Below are 21023 nucleotides of genomic sequence, written 5' to 3' on the forward strand. Positions count from 1 at the left end.
GAAGCCCAGCGTCAGACAGACAGAGAGAGAAGCCCAGCGTCAGACAGACAGAGAGAGAAGCCCAGCGTCAGACAGACAGAGAGAGAAGCCCAGCGTCAGACAGACAGAGAGAGAAGCCCAGCGTCAGACAGACAGAGAGAGAAGCCCAGCGTCAGACAGAGAGAGGGAGAAGCCCAGCGTCAGACAGAGAGAGGGAGAAGCCCAGCGTCAGACAGAGAGAGAGAGAAGCCCAGCGTCAGACAGAGAGAGAGAGAAGCCCAGCGTCAGACAGACAGAGAGAGAAGCCCAGCGTCAGACAGACAGAGAGAGAAGCCCAGCGTCAGACAGACAGAGAGAGAAGCCCAGCGTCAGACAGACAGAGAGAGAAGCCCAGCGTCAGACAGACAGAGAGAGAAGCCCAGCGTCAGACAGACAGAGAGAGAAGCCCAGCGTCAGACAGACAGAGAGAGAAGCCCAGCGTCAGACAGACAGAGAGAGAAGCCCAGCGTCAGACAGACAGAGAGAGAAGCCCAGCGTCAGACAGACAGAGAGAGAAGCCCAGCGTCAGACAGACAGAGAGAGAAGCCCAGCGTCAGACAGACAGAGAGAGAAGCCCAGCGTCAGACAGACAGAGAGAGAAGCCCAGCGTCAGACAGACAGAGAGAGAAGCCCAGCGTCAGACAGACAGAGAGAGAAGCCCAGCGTCAGACAGACAGAGAGAGAAGCCCAGCGTCAGACAGACAGAGAGAGAAGCCCAGCGTCAGACAGACAGAGAGAGGAAAGGCAACAAAAGAGGATCAAACACCACAAGCATATTCCCTTCATGTTACCTTTGGTTTGGTGAAAGAAGTGGTTGTAATGTTACTTACTTGTGTATTTGTTCATCTTTATTGCTCCGCAGGTTAACGTTGGGCCACTACAGATGGGAAAAGGCAACATTAAAAAATATATATATTAAAGAGACAGTACTGAAAAAGAGACTGTAATAAGTTTGGATTTATTGCAGTCCTGCTCCACTCACCTTCAGTATTGTTGCGATGAGAACCCAGTTCCAGTCCAGGTTCTCTTTGTGGTTCAGGATGTGGCTGTCTCTCAGGTTCATCATGAGAGCATCCTCAGTGTCCTGCAATGCAAACAAGGACAGCATTTCAAATACCACCACAGCAAATCCCAGATGCTTTTGTTGCAACACAGGGACATGGTTTGATTTGTACCTTAATGACAAAGATATCTCTCTGTGGTCTAAAGTGCTGGTCTCTACAGTAGTGTGAAGACTTTGATTTGCGGATGATGTGGTCCAGGTACAGGCTGTTGGGTTTGGGTCCTTTCTTCTTCTTCTCGTGGAAGCGCTTCAGGTAGTTGACTGCTGCACTCGCCCGTCTGAAAAATGACAATCGATGTCGTGCCATTGTCAATAACACGAAATCCAAAGTATTTTATGGGACTCTCCTGTAGCATATGCATTGTTTAATGAAGATTAGGGTAGAGAGTTTCATGTAACTATAGTCATACAGTCTTTGCTCCTGTCTGCTACAGAGTAAATTCCTCACAATGGTCCCTGTCTATAGTGAACCCATGTAACTTCCTCTGCGCTCTATGGTAAGTAGTTGTCACTCACAGTCTCTTCTCCTGGGCGATGTCGAAAGAGGCAGCCTTGTGGATGAGTGTGGGCAGACAGTGCAGGTGGTGGCTGTGGGAGTGTGGGAGGATGGTGTTGGCCTGGGGGAACAAAAATAAACAGTTACAACAACCATGAAAAACTAATTACAAACTGACACCAAAATACCTCATTAAAAACTAATGGGTCAAAAACTCCTAGAGCATATCCTCTGGTCCAGTTCACTGACCTCACATAATGTTAACATCTTAGAGGACAATGACTTGAGTTACCATGTGAAGTAGTTCTCCCAGTAGAATGGTGGCTCGCACAGAGTTGTTGTCGTCGGTGCTTGTGATAACCTCAATCAGACCCTGTTGAGAGGTACACAGGCTTTACACGACAGGCAACAGTGGTTTGCGTGTGGGATCTTTAGGTAGTAACAGATATCCAACAGCACTATTTGGTTGAATATACACAAGCTTATTGATCCTCTGACATTGATGACCATACCTCAAGAAGTCCACTCTTGATGAAGGCAGACAGTACCAACGCCAGGTAGTTATCCATTAGGTCAGGCCTGAGGGAGCAGACAGAGAACACTGAGTTCATGCAGAGAGTGTCACATAATCATGAGTAAAGGAGAGTTGAAATTCAGTCATTGTTTTTACCTTGACCGAGCTCGATGTGGAAGGATACATTTTGCTTCAGAAGCCACAAAGCCGTCTGATAACCTCCAACTGTCTTGGAACCTACTGGGGTCTATAGAGACAAGTATACCTTGTGACTCAATAATATATGGTACATGGGATACATGATAAGGTGGTTAGAGGTTATTTACTTGAACAGTGACATTGTACCCACCCACACTGACAAGTGCTTCAATAAAGTCTGCGGTCGCGACAGGCATGGGGAGCCGGAATATTTCATACATCACCTCTAACAAGCCTTTCTGTGGGAGATTGAGAGGAACCATGTTTACTTACACACAGTCTAATAGTGACTTCATTATTCCCTAATTAAAAATGTATAACATTTTGATGAGGAGTGGGAAAATAATATTTTTAGGGGTGTGCTCTACATTATTCCTACATTAAACTGAGTGACATTGTTATCTGTGTTTTTGAGGCCCACCATAGAGCAATCCCGAGGTAAGCTTGGACACTGCATTCCTTTTGACCTCAGTTGTCACATGCTGATAATGTCCATTTGATGCTATGCTTACCCTTACTTCCACATTTGGTATACATAGCAAGCCAATAAGAGACTGGATTCCAGAGTTGCCTGACTTGCACAGGTTAATGATGCCTGGGGTGAGATTGAGACAGGAAGACAGCATAGGGTCAGGTAAGAACACATTCACACCACATCACTAATAACATATATCAAAGCTATCAGGGTATACAGACACTCAAACTCATAGACTATTGAATATGAAGGATTAATGTTTACCTGACCAGGAGCGAAAGGAAGCAACTATGGACATCTTACTGGCCAGGAATCGAGCTTCCCTGTCTTCCCTGGGGTGGACATCAAAATGCATGATTAACATCCACAAAATAATTGATACAGTAAATGCAACGCCAGTCAAAAGTTTGGACACATAAACTCAGCAAAAAAAGAAACGTCCTCTCACTGTCAACTGAGTTCATTTTCAGCAAACCGTCATTTCCGTAGGCAGATTTGCATTTTGGTAGGCCGTCATTGTAAATAATAATTTGTTCTTAACTGACTTGTCTAGTTAAATAAAGGTTAAATAAAATAAATACAAAATTAAGAGGATAAGTTCATTAGTTACCAGCCTCAGAAATCGCAGCCCATCTCAACATCAACTGTTCAGAGGAGACTGCGTGAATCAGGCCTTCATGGTCAAATTGCTGCAAAGAAACCACTTCTAAAGGACACCAATAATAAGAAGAGACTTGCTTGGGCCAAGAAACAGCAGCAATGGACATTAGACCGGTGGAAATCTGTCCTTTGGTCTGACGAGTCCAAATTTGAGATTTTTGGTTCCAACCGCCATGTCTTTGTGAGACGCAGAGTAGGTGGACAGATGATCTCCGCATGTGTGGTTCCCACCCTGAAGCATGGAGGAGGAGGTGTGATAGTGTGGGGGTGCTTTGCTGGTGACACTGTCTGTGATATATTTAGAATTCAAGGCACACTTAACCAGCAAGGTTACCACAGCATTCTGCAGCGATACGCCATCCCATCTGGTTTGTGCTTAGTGGGCCTATCATTTGTTTTTCAACAGGACAATGACCCAACATACCTCCAAGCTGTGTGAGGGCTATTTGACCAAGAAAGAGAGTGCTGTATCAGATGACCTGGCCTCAACCCAATTGAGATGGTTTGGGATGAGTTGGACTGCAGAGTGAAGGAAAAGCAGCCAACAAGTGCTCAGCATATGTGGGAACTCCTTAAAGACTGTTGGAAAAGCATTCCTCATGAAGCTGGTTGAGAGAATGCCAAGAGCGTACAAAGCTGTTATCAAGGCAAAGGGTGGCTACTTTGAAGAATCTCAAATCTCAAATATATTTTGATTTGTTACACTTTTTTGGTTACTACATTCCATATGTGTTATTTCATAGTTTTGATGTCTTCACTATTATTATACAATGTAGAAAATAATCAAATAAAGAAAAACCCTTGAATGAGTAGGTGTCCAAACTTTTGACTGGTACTGTATGTATAATCCACACTTACTTGAGTTGCCCCTCTGATGTGTCTGCATTGTGTCTGTAGTGAAAGTCCGTGTACGGGGCCAGGATTTGCTGGAAGAAAAACAGAACGAGAAAAACTAAATCACATTCAATGAGGAAAATAATCAAATTCCTATTAATGAATGCTGCTCGAGCGTTTATTGCCAGTACCTCGAGCTCCACATCTGAGCGCACATACTGGCGTGTGTGTGGGTGGTTGAGGAGGTGTAGGATGGTAGTGATGAGTGCCTCGTTGATGCGGCTCAGCTGACAGTCGATCACGTTCTTCAGAATGGTGCTGAGACCACTCCTCTGAGCCACCACCACAGGGTTCTTCACAGCTGCAGAACAAAGGAATCACACAGGGTTTAACCAAAAGATCACGAATAGATAAGTGTGTGCGCGCGTGTGGTGCCTCACTCACCAAGTTCACAGATGATGGCGATACAGACGCGCACCATGCGGTCTCGCTCCTGTAGCCCATCTTTGCCCACGGCAATAAGGGAGTTGGTGACAGACGAGGGGAAGAGCAGTGCATTCACTGTGATCATCTGTAGGGGGCAGCAGAGAGGGGACAGTTCAGAGTCTCACATAGTAGTACTCACATGATAGAAAGATGTTTACTAAATAAGTAAGGGATAATCAACGAGGGGCTATGCGTTCTATGGAAAATAATGAACGACGTGGAGGTGTGTTCCACAACGTGGTAGGGGAGTGGAATTATTTTCCAGAGAACGAAGAGCCCCGAGTTGATTATCCCTTTCATACCATGGCTATAATTTCACACATGCCACTATAAATGTGTTTATTTGCCATTAGAAATGTGTTCAACATCCACTGAAGTAGCTAGAAAGTTTACAAGATAGCTACAGTAGTTGCCGTGGTAACCAAACAAACAGACTTGCTTGTTAAGTCCTAGCTAGCTATTATGAAAATCGAATTCAACAATATCAATACTGTTTTCAATTCGACTTATGCTTTCAAAAGCAGCTCAAACAAAACATGTACAAATGAATTGTACCATGCAAATATACTGTGTGTTATCGGGAAATAATGCATGCTTTGGAATGCCCTTCAAGCTAATCAGAAATGAGTATTCAAGTTCAACAATGCTATGGTATAAAGATGGTGGCTCTAATCCTGGACGCTGATTGGTTAAAACTGCATTCCAGCCAGTGTCTATTCCACAAGTTACCACTGGCTAAAGCTATGACGTTGAAATGCCCATTTACTCTGTTCCATCTGACTGCGCAATCCACTGTCTCATCAGCCCAGCCAGACAATTTATAAACTTGATCTGCACTGTAAAAAGCATCTAGACATTATCTCACATTTCTTTTAGACTAACATTTAGTTTTCAACAGCGGAGACTTGTATAAACCATGCTGTCTCTGACATTTACAACATTGTTTCAGTATTGAAATTTGATCTCCAGTTGTCCTATAGTAATGAACATGTCGGGAGTCAGGATGAGACAGGCAGGCAGCTCTCTCAGCCAGTCGAAATCATGAATCAGCATCATATTTATGTATATATACAAAGAAATGTCAATAGAAAACAGGTCAAACAAAATGAAGTGCGGCTAGTTTGCAGTTTTTCCAGCTTCAGTTTGAAGTGATTGTGTTAGCTGTGTTGTTGGCTAGCTCCTCTGAACAATGTCCTGACGAGTGTGCACATTTACTATGCCAGGTAGAATCACGCCTCATTAGTTCATTGTTATGGATGCATCTAAATAAATGTCACTAGAAAACAGCTTAAACAAATGCAAATACTTTGATGTTATTCTGGCTGCACTGTTTAGATGTGACTAAGATAGCTGTAGTTTGCTAGCTAGCAAGCAAGGGATAAGAACGTTGCCAGCCAGTATGTCAATAGAACATTTAGAACATCCATAGATACAGAACAAAAAGACTTAACGGTTGCGTCTCTGGCAACAGAACCAATAGAACGAACGACCTGCTGGCTCGGGTAGAAATCCTAGATTTGCGTTGAGACTATATCTTGTGGAAGGATGAAATAGTATAAATAAATTCTGCAAAATGACTTTATAATGAAAATATGCAAATCGTTTTTTGAATATGTTGGTAACCCATTGTATAAGTGATAATGCTCTTGAAGCTGGTGTTTGGAGAACATATTGGCATGGTGTGCCGGCCCTTGATTTCATCTCGAGCATAACACCCGTGCCAATATATCCTCCAAACACCAGCTTCTCTGGCATTACCACTCCAATAACTGGTCATACTTCGACATCTTACTGAATGGTACACTATGCATGAAATTCATTTAGTTAGGGAGAGGTTGGGGTGTCTCACCTTTCGCACCAGCCTGAGAGCCTGTGTCCTTTCCACCTCATTGCTTTGCTGGATGTCTATGCACCTGGAGAAGGACATACTCAGTCACTCAGTGGTTGAGAGGTTAAGTGGGCTCAACATTGGGATAAGTCACACACACACACACACACACACACACACACACACACACACACACACACACACACACACACACACACACACACACACACACACACACACACTGTTCAGATGTAGCACTCACCTGGCGATCAGGTAGTCCACCTGAAGACGGAGGACCTTCTGGAGAATAGCGCTGTCTCTGATCAGGTAGCGTAGAGCCCTCAGCCCTGCAGCTCGCACCTCCTTAGCCTCATTTAACAGTGCTAACCGGAGACTAGAAAAGGGGCAGGATGGGAAGTGTGCAGAGGAGAAGAATAAGGAATAACAAACAAATCTGCACTTGACTTCATTATAATGGCAAAATCATTGTATAGTGGAACTGGAAACAACCTAGGCCGTCATTGAAAATAAGAATTTGTCTTAACTGACTTGCCTAGTTAAATAAAGGTAAAATAAATAAATAAAATAAATCAGCTGGTAGGGGGCCTCCTGAGTGGCGCGGTGGTCTAAGGCTCTGCATCACAGTGCTAGCTGGGCCACTAGAGATTCTGGGTTCGAGTCCAGGCTGTTGCAGCCAGGCCGCGACCAGGAGACCCATCGGGCGGCGCACAATTGGCCCAGCGTCATCCGGGATAGGGGAGGGTTGGGCCGGCATGGTCGTCCTTGTCCCATCGCGCACTAGCAACTCCAGTGGTGGGCTGGGCGAAGTGCACGCTGACACAGTCGCCAGGTGCACAGTGTTTCCTCCGACACATTGGTGCGGCTGGCTTCCGGGTTAAGTTGGCATTGTGTCAAGAAGCAGTGCGGCTTGATTGGGTTGTGTTTCGGAGGACGCATGGCTCTCGACCGTCGCCGCTCCCGAGTCCGTACGGGAGTTGCAGCGATGGGACAAGACAGTAACGACCAATTGGATACCACGAAATTGGGGAGAAAAAGGGGTAAAAGTAACAAAACTAAAAAAGAAAGAAAAAACAGCTGGTACTGTATATGTAGCACTACTGAAGATTCATTTCTCGAAAGAATCACCAAATGACGATCTCTTCATGTGTGAACCCAAGCTTCTCCTCTGAGTGGCCTGCATTGCAGAGAAGCTGTGACAGATGGAGACAAACATACTCGTAAGAACACATTCAAACATAAAGAATCAAACGTTACATACACTTAATGTCTGCTGAGATGTTGCCCCACAAACCTTTATAAAGTTGTTCAGGTGACCGAGTTTGCGCATGTTGGAGACTCCTTGTTGCTTGGCAACATTCTGAAGGATTTCCCGAAGGTTGTCTGAAGGATCTGAAAGGAAACATCAATAGGTACAATGAACTGAAAGGTTCCAATACATTACAGTAACAAAACACACTGTGTTCAGGAGAGACCAGCATGACTAAGCCTCATTAATGAGTGGGACCGGAACACTAAACTGGAAATAGAAACACATTTGGGATCAGGGCATTTGGGATTTCTTCACCCAAGTGAGCAATATAAAATCTTAAGCGATAAATCAGTAAAACATTACTATTCGGCAATGGTCCGAATGTGCTATTCTATGCTTCAGTCAAGTGACTTCGGCTTCGCAGTGTCCATGAGGAAATCTGGGGATATCACTTGGACAGAGTGTTCCTGTAATGAGGACAGTTAAGATGCCAACATGCATATTTAGCTGAAGTGTGGTGGTACTGCTTTGCTGTGAAAACTCATTGCACTTCAGTGACCAAAAAAAGCACTCAGTATTACCATAACATCATACTGTTGATCAGGGTTGTGGCATTTTGAAGGTGAAATAAGATTCAACTAACTTTTGAAAATGCCTCTAGGGGCTTACTGTTACATCCGTCAGTTTAACAGGGGAGCTACTATCCTAAACTTGAGGTAAGTCTGCCTACTTCACTTTTTATGCAGTAGCTACATAACTTCAAACAATAACTACATCATTTGTTTACAAACTCTCCCATGATGAAAAAACATAAACAATGCAATACAGGCCCTTAACATTTGGATGATGATGATAAAGTAGGAGTGTGTTGGCGTTTAGCTTCAATATGGCATAGGCCTATTCTGCAAATAAATCAAGGAAGGGACTGGGAAACATTTCTCTAGTAGAAAATCAATGGCATTGAATTGCATACAAGCCATATGCAGTGAGCTAGAAACATTGGATGACACTAGCTAACATCCAAACAATAACATGCATCAAAACAACAATGTCGTGATGATCATGTTTTGAATTGCTGCTAGCTATGCTACTTAGCCAGGTTGTCAACACAGTTAGCATTGTAGCTAACTAATTATATGTAAATAAAGGGAGTTACCATGTTCGGCCATTTAGTAGCAAGCTAGCAGCATCCTACTAATAAATTAGCTAGCTTCGATTCAATGCTGGGATGGTGACTCCAAGCTCCAATCTGATTCACCCACCTCTGGAGAGATCGAGTGGAACATTTTCCTCCCCACTGTCATTCCGACCTGTCAAAGCAAACCATACACACCAAGCATTAACGGTTAGCAAGGAGCCAGCAACTAACAGGTACAATGAAAGTTCCGCTTTGTGTTTTGGAGGGTTGCTAATCTCTGGTCCAGACTGAAATATATATTGTCTCACCTCGCATCCGAATGCTTCGACTCGGACGGCCTCGGATGCTGACCGCCATCTTTACAGAATCATTCAACACCGACCGGACCGGAATTAACAAGGATTATCGCGAGAAATTCCACACTCATTGCCTCTTATCTAGCCCAACCACAGTATATGGGGCTGCAGTATTTAATGCATACTGAAATAAAAGCTATTTCTGTACCATCTATGTGCTGCCCCTTGCAAATCATTGTAAATTCAACATTTTCATGATTTGAGGACAGTGCCAATTATGACAACCGACATTCGGCAATATTTGCTTTAGTTTCTGTCAGGCCCATAATTCGCTCAGATCTCTTGGTAGCTGGAAATGTGTCTCCTACCTAAAGCTTAAGAACCAAGTATACATTTGGAGAATTTCACGAGTACGTCCCTGCTTTCACAGTGTGAGGGGTCACCACTAGAAGGGATCCAGTTTAATGTCAGTGATGTCAAGCTTCCGCGAGAGTATGAAACTTGTCTGCCAAAGTTGGGACTTGGGAGCAGTGTTGCTATGTTCGCGGTTTTCACACAATTGGGCTACTTTGAAAACGATGTCGCGGATGAAAATGTATATGTCGTGGATTGCGAGTTTTTGGGCTATGGCTAAATTGCACCGCGGCCGCCATGGCATTTCTCTTAAAAATATATATATTTCACTGTGACCTCCTGCTGACTGTCAGGCAGTGACGCAGGCTGTTGTTAAGTGAGTGTGTGTGTGTGTTGAGAGCACAACAGCTATCGGCTGAGTCACGGGAGCGAGTAGCACGTTGTCACAACTTTTTACCAGTTGTATATAGGCTATTTAGATTGTCATTATGAAGACACACTTTTTGCATAAAACAAATTAATACGCTATAACTGATGCACATAAATAAATGATGGAGGCAAAGCACAGGAAAACGACTTTGGGCGTTCTTGGGTCTCGGGGGATGCCCGAGTGGAAATTTGAAATTGAAGTTATGGAACTACCTCACGTGGTCTTTTTATGGGGAAAAGTCCTCAACGAAACTGACATTAGGCTAAATGTGAAGAATGATACTGTAATGACCTGACTAGATCATGAAGGAACAATTGTCCAGATGGAGTTAACGAATGGACGGTTTATTAACACAACTTAACACAGGCTACTGTTTGGCCGTAGCCCACGCCAAATAAATGAAAGGTACACTACAAACGAACCGTGACCTTCCCTTGTGAAGGCCAGACGTAAGAGAGAGAACAATGGCTAAACCCGGTCTTAACTTCCAATGCTCCATCCCCCTGCCCAACCCCCCCTTCACGCCACTCCACCAACCACCAGGCTGCCCGGTATCAGAACATTCCAGGCATTCCCGTGATTGGCAGATAGCAGGTTGATTGGCATGACCCCGCGAACACTGGTAAGTACGACACAACCCACTAATAGCCTAACACATAACCCACAACTGTCTGTGCGGGTCGCTACAATACATTTGCCTGTGTTGGCCATCATGGAGCCTATTAACGTATATGCCATTGTAGGCTACAATTTGATACAATAAATATGTTGAAATGACGATATCACTGGAGTCATTACAACTAAATGTGTGCCACTTGTGTAGCCTACCTGGAGCTGGCAAACCAATTTAATAAATAGCCTATTCCTATAATTCCGTTTATTATCGTTGTAGCACTGTGTTATTATGCGTTAATGGACATGATAAGTTAATTAAATTGGAAATTACCAAAGCTCTATCGCAGTTGCCGATCGATCAGTTGTTAGAACGCGTTAGATTGACTGTAACAGTAAGATTAGGCTACAGATAAAACAAATTCAAAAAAATAAACACTGGCTGTTGCTGACAAGCATATTCAGGTCATATACATATGATTAATATTTAATTCAGTGACGATATTATGAACCCATCCGCAGTAGCATATTGCAGCAGGCTATTGGAAAACACAAGCGCTTCTTACCTCTTAATCGCTTCACTATTCATGTTGAATAAATGAGTCTGTTAATTTGAACTAAGCAGGCTGCTAAATCGTTCAGTTTACATCTTGCCTAAATCTTGTCTAGGCTACTGTAGACTATCTGAAATGAGATGTAGGCATATCAGGGGCTATCGGCTACCTGCCTTTATCCAACTAAACCATAGCAAAATTGAATTACAATCATAAACCCAGGACATTAGACTTAACATTTGGCACATAATAACAACACAATTGCCAGAAAATAGATTTCGAGATCCTCTGTCCAACTTTCATCACTCAAACTCTTCTGTCTGATTTATTTAAGCAATAAGGCCAGAGGGGTCTGGTATATGGCCAATATACCACGGGTAATCACTGTTCTTTGCAAGACGCAATGGATACAGCCCTAAGCCGTGGTATATTGGCCATATACCACAAACCCCTGAAGTGCCTTATTGCTATTATAAACTGGTTACCAAAGTAATTAGAGCAGTAAAAATACATATTTTGTCATACCGGTGTTATACGGTCTGATGTACCACGGCTGTCAGCCAATCAGCATTCAGGGCTCGAACCACCTAGTTTAGGGGATTTATTTATTTATTTACAATTATAAACCTGGTTCTAGCCCTGAATTCAGTCAATCAGACCATATATTCTAATTATGTTGGTAACCAGTTTATAATAGCAATAAGGCACCCTTAATAAGGGCAAATTATATTTTCTCATGTCACATATTCCAATTCCTTTATTATGTCATGTCATAGCTTGCAATAATTATTATTTTGAGGAAACACTAATTTAGCTTCTAACGTCGTTACTAGTTACTATGTTATTTATTCTTAGTTGGCTCGATAGCATTATGGAAAAAGGGTTTATTGTATAAATATGGCAACTCCTCTCATGCTGTGAAAAAAGAATGTGGGCTAGTTTTCAGGCCTTTTGGGCTGGTTTCGTGTAGTCATTGGGCTAGACATTTCAGCTTGACTTGGCAACCCTACTCGGGAGTGTTCAAAATCATTCAGTTTTCTTTTGATCGAAGTAATTGTTCATTTTTTTCTCACAAAAATGTTGACGTTAATTAAGCTTATTCCAAATTTAACGAACGCCCCACCTCTGTGCCTTGCTTTTTTTTTTTATAAATGTGGCTACACTTGTCATTCCGGGACAGTCCTGTATCTCAGCCTCTTTTCAGTTGTCCCAACTTTTCTTTCTACAAAAAATGTCATTTTGTCAAGCAAGGCGCAATCAATTAATTCAGGCTACAAGAGTGTAGACCCAACACCTTTTGGTGTTTTGTAACGGATATCTCTTTCCATTCATCAAATGACTCGAGTCCACAGTCCACTGGATGCTGGAATTATTTTGGAGTGGACGGACATGTGTGGGATACGGAACACCGTTTGAGCCAGCTGGAATACAATAACTAGCTAGCTGGCGAGACAACTAGCGCGAGACTGTGACGTCACTTTGATAGAACCCGAATCCCGTGACCAGTGTAAGGCGATGGTGCGCTGGTCGTCCCTAGTTACTACAGCCACAAAGTCATAAACCCCGCCTATTTCTACAATTATCTTCTTAATTCAAATGTGATTGTAAACCTAACACTTAAATTAAGACCAAAAAGCATTTTTGTTTATTAATAATGTTGACTTTTATTGTATATATCTGGTGTTTTTGAGCCACGTATTTGCAGATTGACAGACAGGTTAAAGGTCAGTTTAGTAATTTAGCAGTTTATTCCAAGATGGCGTAGCAGTTGGATGTGTGTTTGTCTTGTCCCGTGTAAATAGTAATTTTCCTCATTTTTTTTGTATGTATTTTAATCTCACTTTCCAGCTACGAACTGAATATACTTTCCTGCAACCCGCCTCACCCATTGTGGTACAGATCTCCTATTTTTATACTTTAGAATCGGAACCCCCATCAGTAGCTAGCCAGCTAACTAGCTACTAGTCAGTCAGTTAGCCACTGCTAGCGGTCTTCACCGTTAACTTGGACACCAGCCAGCTTCGGCTCGGTCAATACCTGCCATTCTGCACAGCGCGATATCAACCCAGAGCATATCGGACTGCTTTTTCTCTACCTCATCACCGGATTCCTGCCGCAAGTCCTGGTCCATTATACCGGATCACCGCAGCTAGCTAGCTGCATTCGAGTGGCAACTGCTGGCTAACGCCTCTGTCCTGAAGTAAGCACCAGTTAGCCTTGAGCTAGCCTCGAGTTAGGCCCATCTCCTGGCTAGCCGAAGAGGTCTACCAGCTAATTCTTGCGCTATAATACCTCTTTTGCCAATTGGCCTGGACCCTTTATTGCCGACAGGGAGCCCCGCCGATCCATCACGACTGGTCTGCCAACGTAATCGTCTGAGGTGGTTTCAACAGGCTTTTTCGTTGCGACGTCGCCGAAGGTCCATCTGCTAGCCCCGGCCTGCTATCTGTCTGAATCGCCGTGTCTCTCACTCTCAAAACAAAACCTCTCTCATCGTCACTCAATGACTAGGTTTATCTCCACTGTACTCACATCCTACCATACCCTTGTCTGTACATTATGTCTTGAATCTATTCTTCCACACCCAGAAATCTTCTTTTACTCTCTGTTCCGAACGCACTAGACGATCAGTTCTTATAGCCTTCAGCCGTACCCTTATCCTACGCCTCCTTTGGTGATGTAGAGGTGAACCCAGGCCCTGCAGCCCCCAGCACCACTTCTATTCCCCAGGAGCTCTCATTTGTTGACTTCTGTAACTGTAAAAGCCTTGGTTTCATGCATGTTAACATCAGAAGCCTCCTCCCTAAGTTTGTTTTATTCACTGCTTTAGCACACTCCGCCAACCCTGATGTCCTAGCCATGTCTGAATCCTGGCTTAGGAAGGCCACCAGAAATGTCTATCCCCTACAACATTTTCTGACAAGATAGAACTGCCAAAGGGGGCGGAGTTGCAATCTACTGCAGATATAGCCTGCAGGGTTCTGTCATACTATCCAGGTCTATGCCCAAACAATTCAAGCTTCTACTTTCCAGAAACAAGTCTCTCACCATTGCCACTTGTTATAGACCCCCCTCAGCCCCCAGGTGTACCCTGGACACTATATGTGAATTGATTGTCCCCCATCTATCTAAATAGTTCATACTGTTAGGTGACCTAAACCGGGATATGCTTAGCACCCTGTCCGTCCTACAATCTATGCTAGATGCCCTCAATCTCACAAATTATCAAGGAATTTACCAGGTACAACCCTAAATCTGTAACCAGGGGCATCCTCTAGATATCATCCTGACCAACTTGCCCTCTAAATACACCTCTGCTGTCTTCAACCAGGATCTCAGCGATCACTGCCTCATTGCCTGCGTCCGTAATGGGTCCGCGGTCAAACAACCACCCCTCATCACTGTCAAACGCACCCTAAAACTTCAGCGAGCAGGCCTTTCTAATCGACCTGGCCCGGGTATCCTGGAAGGATAATGACCTCATTCCGTCAGTAGAGGATGCCTGGTTGCGCTTTAAAAGTGCTTTTCTCACCATCTTAAATAAGCATGCCCTATTCAAAAAATCTAGAACTAAGAACAGATATAGCCTTGGTTCACCCCAGACTAGACTGCCCTTGACCAGCACAAAAACATCCTGTGGCGTTCTGCGTTAGCATCGAATAGTCCCTGCGATATGCAACTTTTCAGGGAAGTCAGGAACCAATATACACACCCAGTTAGGAAAGCTAAGGCTAGCTTTTTCTAACAGAAATTTTCATCCTGTAGCACTAATTACAAAAAGTTTTGGGACTCTGTAAAGTCCATGGAGAATAAGAGCACCTCCTCCAAGCTGCCCACTGCACTGAGGCTAGGAAACACTGTCACCACCGATAAATCTCCGATAATCAATCATTTTAATAAGCATTTTTCTATGGCTGGCCATGCTTTCCACCTGGCCACCCCTACCCCGGCCAACAGCTCTGCACCCCCTGCAGCAACTTGCCCAAGCCCCACCCACTTCTCCTTCAACCAAATCCAGACAGCTGATGTTATGAAAGAGCTGCAAAATCTGGATCCTTACAAATCAGCTGGGCTAGACAATCTGGACCCTCTCTTTCTAAAATTATCAGCTGAAATTGTTTGAACCCCAATTTACTAGCCTGTTCAACCTCTTTCGTATCGTCTGATATCCCCAAAGATTGGAAAGCTGCTGTGGTCATCCCCCTCTTCAAAGGGGGAGACACTCTTGACCAAAACTGTTATAGACCTACAGTTGAAGTCGGAAGTTTACATACACCTTAGCTAAATACATTTAAACTCAGTTTTTCACAATTCCTGACATTTAATCCCAGTAAAAATGCCCTGTTTTAGGTCAGTTAGGATCACAACTTTATTTTAAGAATGTGAAATGTCAGATGGTATAAGGTACAGTATATACATATGAGTTGAGTAATGTAAGATATGTTAACATTATTAAAGTGGCATTGTTTAAAGTGACTAGTGATCCATTTATTAAAGTGGCCAGTGATATGAGTCTCTTTGTAGGCAGCAGCCCTCTGAGTTAGTGATTACTGTTTAGCAGTCTGATGGCCTTGAGATTGAAAAACAGCATTCTATCCTCTTGTGGATGATAGCTGGGTGAACAGGCAGTGGCTCGGGTGGTTGTTGTCCTTGATGATCTTTTTGGCCTTCCTGTGACATCGGGTGCTGTAGGTGTCTTGGAGGGCAGGTAGTTTGCCCCACGGTGATGCGTTGTGCAGACCACACCACCCTTTGGAGAGCCTTGCTGTTGAGGGTGGTGCAGTTGCCTTACCAGGTGGTGATACAGCTCGACAGGGTGCCCCTGATTGTGCATCTGTTAAAGTTTGTCAGTGTTTTAGGTGACAAGCCACTGTTGTGCCGCCTTCACCACACTCTGTGTGTGGGTGGACCATTTCAGTTTGTCTGTGGTGTGTACGCAGAGAAACTTAAAACTTTCCTCCTCCAGTACTGTCCCTTCGATGTGGATAGGTGGGTGCTCTCTCTGCTGTTTCCTGAAGTCCACGATCATCTCGTTTTGTTGATGTTGAGTGAGAGTTTGTTTTCCTGACACCACACTCCGAGTGCCCTCACCTCCCTGTAGGCTGTCTCATCGTTGTTGGTAATCAAGCCCACTACTGTTGTGTCGTCTGCAAACTTGATGATTGAGTTGGAGGCGTGCATGGCCACGCGGTCATGGGGGAACAGGGAGTACAGGAGGGGGCTGAGCACGCACCTTTGTGAGGCCCCATTCACCACCTGTGGGCGGCCCGTCAAAGTCCAGCACCCAATTGCACAGGGCGGCGTTGAGACCCAGGGCCTCCAGCTTAATGATGAGCTTGGAGGGTACTATGGTGTTAAATTCTGAGCTGTCGTCAAAGATACTGGGTAGGGAGTGGGCTATTTCATTAAGTTTTTCACTCACCACATTTATTCCGAAAAATGTCTGTCCTCACTCTGGTAGCCTGTTGACAAACATTTAAGAATAAGCTACGTGGTGAGGTGATGCCTATTCGGCAGCTAGTTAGCTAGGTGAATTGATCATTCTACTTTGTATGCATTGTTTGTTGGCAACCTTGTACTTTACAAAGTGTTTGGACAGATTCCTGTTGGAACGTTCCACAAATTATACTCATCCCACAAATATTTCTGTTTTTATCATTGTCCCATTATTTTTGTATCAGGTCTTTGCAGGAGTTTCCCTGCCTGAATGAGAATTTGGAGGGATCCATGCTGTCCCTCTCACAGAAGAACAAATGGAAAAAGAGACAGTACTTTGGCGAATGTCTGGACACGGAGAACACCCCTGACGAGCTCATTCAGCAGTGGTCACCACCTCACAAGCAGCGTGTGGTCTGCAAGGGCAAAGAGAACGAGGATAACCTGTTTGTGGTTGCCAGGCGACCAAGGACAAGGAGGGAGTTTTCAGGTGTGTTTATAGCCATGTGTTGGGAGGAATACAACAAGCTTAGAAAAACCTAGCTAATTATCTGGAATTCTTTAAGAATTATTCTGTTTAAGGGAAGTCACTATTTGAGCAAGTTATTGATTGTTTGATGTTGTTTTTATGGCAGGCTTGTCCTGGGACAGTCTCCCAGATGAGTTGCTGTTGGAAATCCTGTCCTGCCTCCCTCTGCAGGACCTCCTCAGGATGTCCCGGGTCTGCAAGCGCTGGCATCGCTTGGTGTAAGTCTTGGACCATTCAACTGTCTTTTTAAACTACTTACATAGTACATTGCGGTATTTCTGCTTGAACATCTTAGATATCACACTGTTTTTCTAACACAGGCAAATAGATCAGCAAAATGTATCGGAGTCTGTCATTAAGTCTCTGCATGTTTTTTGCCTGGCAGGTTTGATGAGTCTCTGTGGCATAGTGTGGATCTGGTAGGGAAAGCTCAACTAGATCAAGCTCTTGGGCAGATGCTTACGGTTGGAGTACTGGGACTGCGCTGCCCCCATACCTGCATTGGAGAACCATGTTTCACCCACACACAGTAAGTCCTCATACATATAATGGGGATACAGAGGTTTCTGTTGTAGGTGAACACAGACAATCCTATTTGTCTTATGTCATTTTGTCTGTTATTTCAGACACCTGCATGTCCATCACATGGATCTCTCCAGCTGCACTGTCACAACCCTGGTTCTAGGTGACATCATCTCCCGTTGCAGGCTGCTAGAGAATCTAAGCTTGGAGGGACTGGAGCTCTCTGACAACATCGTTCAGTGAGTAAAGAAGACAAATGCTCTGTTTACAATGATGATCTGTTTATAATGATGTAATGTTTAGACAGCATTCAGAATGACTCTAAACCGTCTTCCTCTACCCATCAGGTCCCTATCTCAGAATACTGAGCTGGTACGGCTCAATCTGTGTGGCTGCTCTGGATTCTCCCCCGACTCGCTTAGTCAGATTCTCAAATCCTGCTTACGGTACGCTTAGTCTTTCAATTTGTAATTGTTTTATTTGATTATTTTGAATGTGTTAAAATGTCTTAAGTATTTCTGAATGATAGCGTAATCTATTTAACTCGCTGTTTAAACCATGATCTGTACAATGGTAAACTAATACAGAACTTTGTTGCTTTCCCTTTTTCCGTTCCTATACCAAGGCTTGAAGAGCTGAACTTGTCGTGGTGTGACTTCAGCACTGATCATGTGAAGGCTGTTGTCAGTAACCTTCCCTCCAATATCACCCAGCTCAACCTCAGTGGCTACAGACAGAACCTGACTATGGAAGGTGGGGAAAACCCTGTGGCATTGACCATTTTCCCTCTGCCCATATTTGTATTGACTGTTTGAATATCTTTATACTGATAATGATGAGTTAAATTGACCAATGGCCTCTTTTCAGATGTGAAAGACTTGGTGGAGAGATGTCCTAACCTCGTACATCTGGATTTAAGGTGCGTTCGTACTGCATGTCCTGAGCTGGGCTGAAATGTGGATCCACATGATTGCTTTGGCCATGACATTATTTGACGTGGATACTGTACAGCTACTGTTTCTTCATACCATAATCTCATTCTGATATCTTGTCTGTGTATTTGTGTTAGTGACAGTGTTCTGATGAAGAGCTCCAGTTTCCCCATCCTCCAGCAGCTGCGGTCTCTTAGACACTTAGCTTTGAGCCGCTGCTACCAGATTCACCCTGCTGCCTTGGCGTAAGTCACAGACAAGCTCTCAAGTGATATGAATGCTTTAGTAGTGTTGCTTTCCTTAGCTGCCAATTTCTCTCCTTTTTTTTTTGTTGCACTAACTAAGCCTGTTTTATTTCAGTGATTTTGAGAAGTTCCCAGAGCTGCAGACGTTGGAGGTATACGGGCTGGTCCAGGACACCTACCTGCCAATCCTGAGTAAAGGTTTGCCCCGTCTCCAAATCAACAGTCGGCCCTTCTCAGGCGTGGCCCGTCCCACCGGGGCCACCCGGAGGGACCGCTCCATGTGGGGCATGACCTGTCGGTTGGTGTTCAGGCCCTAGCCATAACGCCTTCCTAACGCTGTCACTAACACGTCATAACTCATTTCTGTCTGATGTGGTCACGATATAGGAGGAATATTAGCTATTTTTAGTGTGTATGAATATTCCATAGAGCCTTCTGCAATTTGTTGTACACTGACACCAGTTGTTCTGATGAAGATGCCTGTTTTGTTGTGCTTTTGTCAGCACGTATTTTAGTTTTATAATGGTGGGCATTGGTTCTAAGTTATTATTGTAATAGGCCATGTCCTTCGGATGCACAGTAGTGAACATTTTAAATGCTGGTAAATTGCATTTCTCCACAGTAACGCGACTTGAATACCATGCAACTGAATTCATAAGATTTGTGTTCCTGTTTTAGAAATATTTGAACCCTGATAATGTTTACATTTACATTTTAGTCATTTAGCAGACGCTCTTATCCAGAGCGACTTACAGTAGTGAATGCATACATTTCATTTCATACATTTTTTTTTCTGTGCTGTGTTGAAGACAGCTTGTCGCTTTCAGGGAAATAACTTTTTATTTTTTACTTGAGAATCATAAATTCTGATTTATAGGCTGCTGATAATGTATCTATAATCTGGCCAATTTATTGACTTCCGAACATTCCAAAGACAGTAAACTGTGCAAAACTTAAACGTTATAGATTGATAATGTTTGTTCATTCTGTAATGTTTTACCAACTGGATAATGGCACATCAGTTCCAGTTACTGTCTATCAACTGTAAACAGTGTTTGCCAGAAAGACGAGGAAGATTTTGGTCCGAGTTGGATTATTGCATAGGTGCACCACCATTGTAGCCGTCAAAATCTCTACCTCATGATGCAATGGTTGGAATTCTCTTTTTAAAGTGTTCATAAAATACAAATCTGCATTTGAAGGCCCCATTTTAAATAATGATGCCATTTACTTGATCAGTTTTATTTTAAAGGGAAAAATCTATGACGTTACAGTTTACATCAACCTCTACTTCCAAATCAAATTTTATTGGTCACATATTTAGCTGCTGTTATGGCAGGTGTAGTGAAAATGCTTATGTTCCTAGCACCAACAGTGCAGTAGTATCTAACAATACATACAAATATAAAAGTAAAATAATGGAATTAAATGTATATTAGATTGCTCAATGTCGGAGTGGCATTGACTAAAATACAGTAGAATAGAACACAGTATATACATATGAGTAAAGCAGTATGTAAACATTTAACCTGTTTGACAGAATAAAAGCTGAGGTGGTTATAATGTATACAAAAGTCTAGATCTGTTGGCATTTTTGTGGAAATACAAATGTAATCTTGTCCCTAAATTAGGTACGGAATATGAGAATGTGCACTACACTACACGCATATAATGTACAAGAAAATGGTAGCCTCTGCCACGGGGGGGCACTAGCTATGTAAGTCGCTCTGGATAAGAGAGTCTGCTAAATGACGTAAATGTATGGATCTGAGCCATGTTTGGTCTGGTTCCTGTTTCTGCTCACATTTGGTTGAGATGTTTAAGAAAATGTAGATCTTTTTAATTCATGCATTGACAAATAGGATGCACTGTCAATGTCTAAATAAATGTTTTATTTAAAGAGTTCTGTGATCATGTTTTGATTTCATATCGTTGTATACTGAACAAAAATATAAATGCAACATTTTCAAAGATTTTACTGAGTTACAGATCATGTAAGGAAATCAGTAAATTGAAATAAATTCATTAGGCCCTAATCTATGGATATTGCATACCTGGGCAGGGGCGCAGCTATGGGTGGGCCTGGGCCCACACACTTGGGAGCCAGGCCCAACCAATCAGAATAAGTTTTCC

The 21023-nt window shown here is 43.4% G+C and overlaps 2 protein-coding genes across 10 annotated transcripts in view; one reads left to right on the forward strand and one right to left on the reverse strand.

Annotated features, from left to right (window-relative positions):
- LOC106563815 (rapamycin-insensitive companion of mTOR) overlaps positions 1-9762 on the reverse strand; it is a 26795-nt gene extending 17033 nt beyond the window's left edge. The window contains exons 1-19 of one of the 3 annotated variants that reach the window (XM_014129707.3): positions 9289-9762; positions 9105-9152; positions 7885-7982; positions 7719-7783; positions 6835-6966; positions 6594-6657; positions 4703-4829; positions 4450-4619; positions 4283-4350; positions 3029-3096; positions 2802-2884; positions 2441-2528; positions 2248-2338; positions 2090-2156; positions 1870-1950; positions 1598-1698; positions 1194-1359; positions 1001-1102; positions 849-895 (exon numbers count right to left, since the gene is read on the reverse strand). In XM_014129707.3, coding sequence (XP_013985182.2) covers positions 849-895; positions 1001-1102; positions 1194-1359; positions 1598-1698; positions 1870-1950; positions 2090-2156; positions 2248-2338; positions 2441-2528; positions 2802-2884; positions 3029-3096; positions 4283-4350; positions 4450-4619; positions 4703-4829; positions 6594-6657; positions 6835-6966; positions 7719-7783; positions 7885-7982; positions 9105-9152; positions 9289-9337 — 1715 coding nt within the window. In that variant the 5' untranslated portion in view covers positions 9338-9762. Of the gene's footprint in view, positions 1-848; positions 896-1000; positions 1103-1193; positions 1360-1597; positions 1699-1869; positions 1951-2089; positions 2157-2247; positions 2339-2440; positions 2529-2801; positions 2885-3028; positions 3097-4282; positions 4351-4449; positions 4620-4702; positions 4830-6593; positions 6658-6834; positions 6967-7674; positions 7784-7884; positions 7983-8998; positions 9153-9288 lie in introns of those variants that run through there. The other 2 variants (XM_014129720.3, XM_014129714.3) reach the window with 2 other exon arrangements.
- Positions 9763-12957: 3195 nt separating this feature from the next.
- skp2 (S-phase kinase-associated protein 2, E3 ubiquitin protein ligase) lies at positions 12958-20792 on the forward strand. Of its 7 annotated transcripts, none has more exons than XM_014129735.3 (10): positions 12958-13737; positions 16908-17152; positions 17298-17409; positions 17577-17720; positions 17818-17952; positions 18061-18159; positions 18339-18466; positions 18581-18632; positions 18789-18890; positions 19006-20792. In XM_014129735.3, exons 1-10 carry the CDS (start codon positions 13730-13732, stop codon positions 19205-19207), a joined length of 1227 nt encoding a protein of 408 aa, XP_013985210.1. In that variant the 5' UTR covers positions 12958-13729; the 3' UTR covers positions 19208-20792. The 7 variants fall into 7 exon arrangements, with proteins under 7 accessions (XP_013985210.1, XP_013985246.1, XP_013985203.1 ...); XM_014129771.3 differs by having other exon boundaries at positions 12959-16611; positions 18783-18890; XM_014129728.3 differs by having other exon boundaries at positions 12959-13737; positions 18783-18890.
- The last annotated feature ends 231 nt before the right edge of the window (positions 20793-21023 follow it).

This window comes from Salmo salar, chromosome 01 (assembly GCF_965601325.2).
Source record: "Salmo salar chromosome 01, fSalSal1, whole genome shotgun sequence".
In the NCBI taxonomy this organism is placed as follows: Eukaryota; Metazoa; Chordata; class Actinopteri; order Salmoniformes; family Salmonidae; genus Salmo; species Salmo salar.

What these genes read in the sequence shown, in the direction of transcription:
- skp2 (XM_014129728.3), top strand. An exon ending in CCATGTTTCACCCACACACA is followed by an intron (nt 17,721 to 17,817) that starts GTAAGTCCTCAT and finishes CTGTTATTTCAG; the next exon opens with ACACCTGCATGTCCATCACA. An exon ending in ACAGAACCTGACTATGGAAG is followed by an intron (nt 18,467 to 18,580) that starts GTGGGGAAAACC and finishes GCCTCTTTTCAG; the next exon opens with ATGTGAAAGACTTGGTGGAG.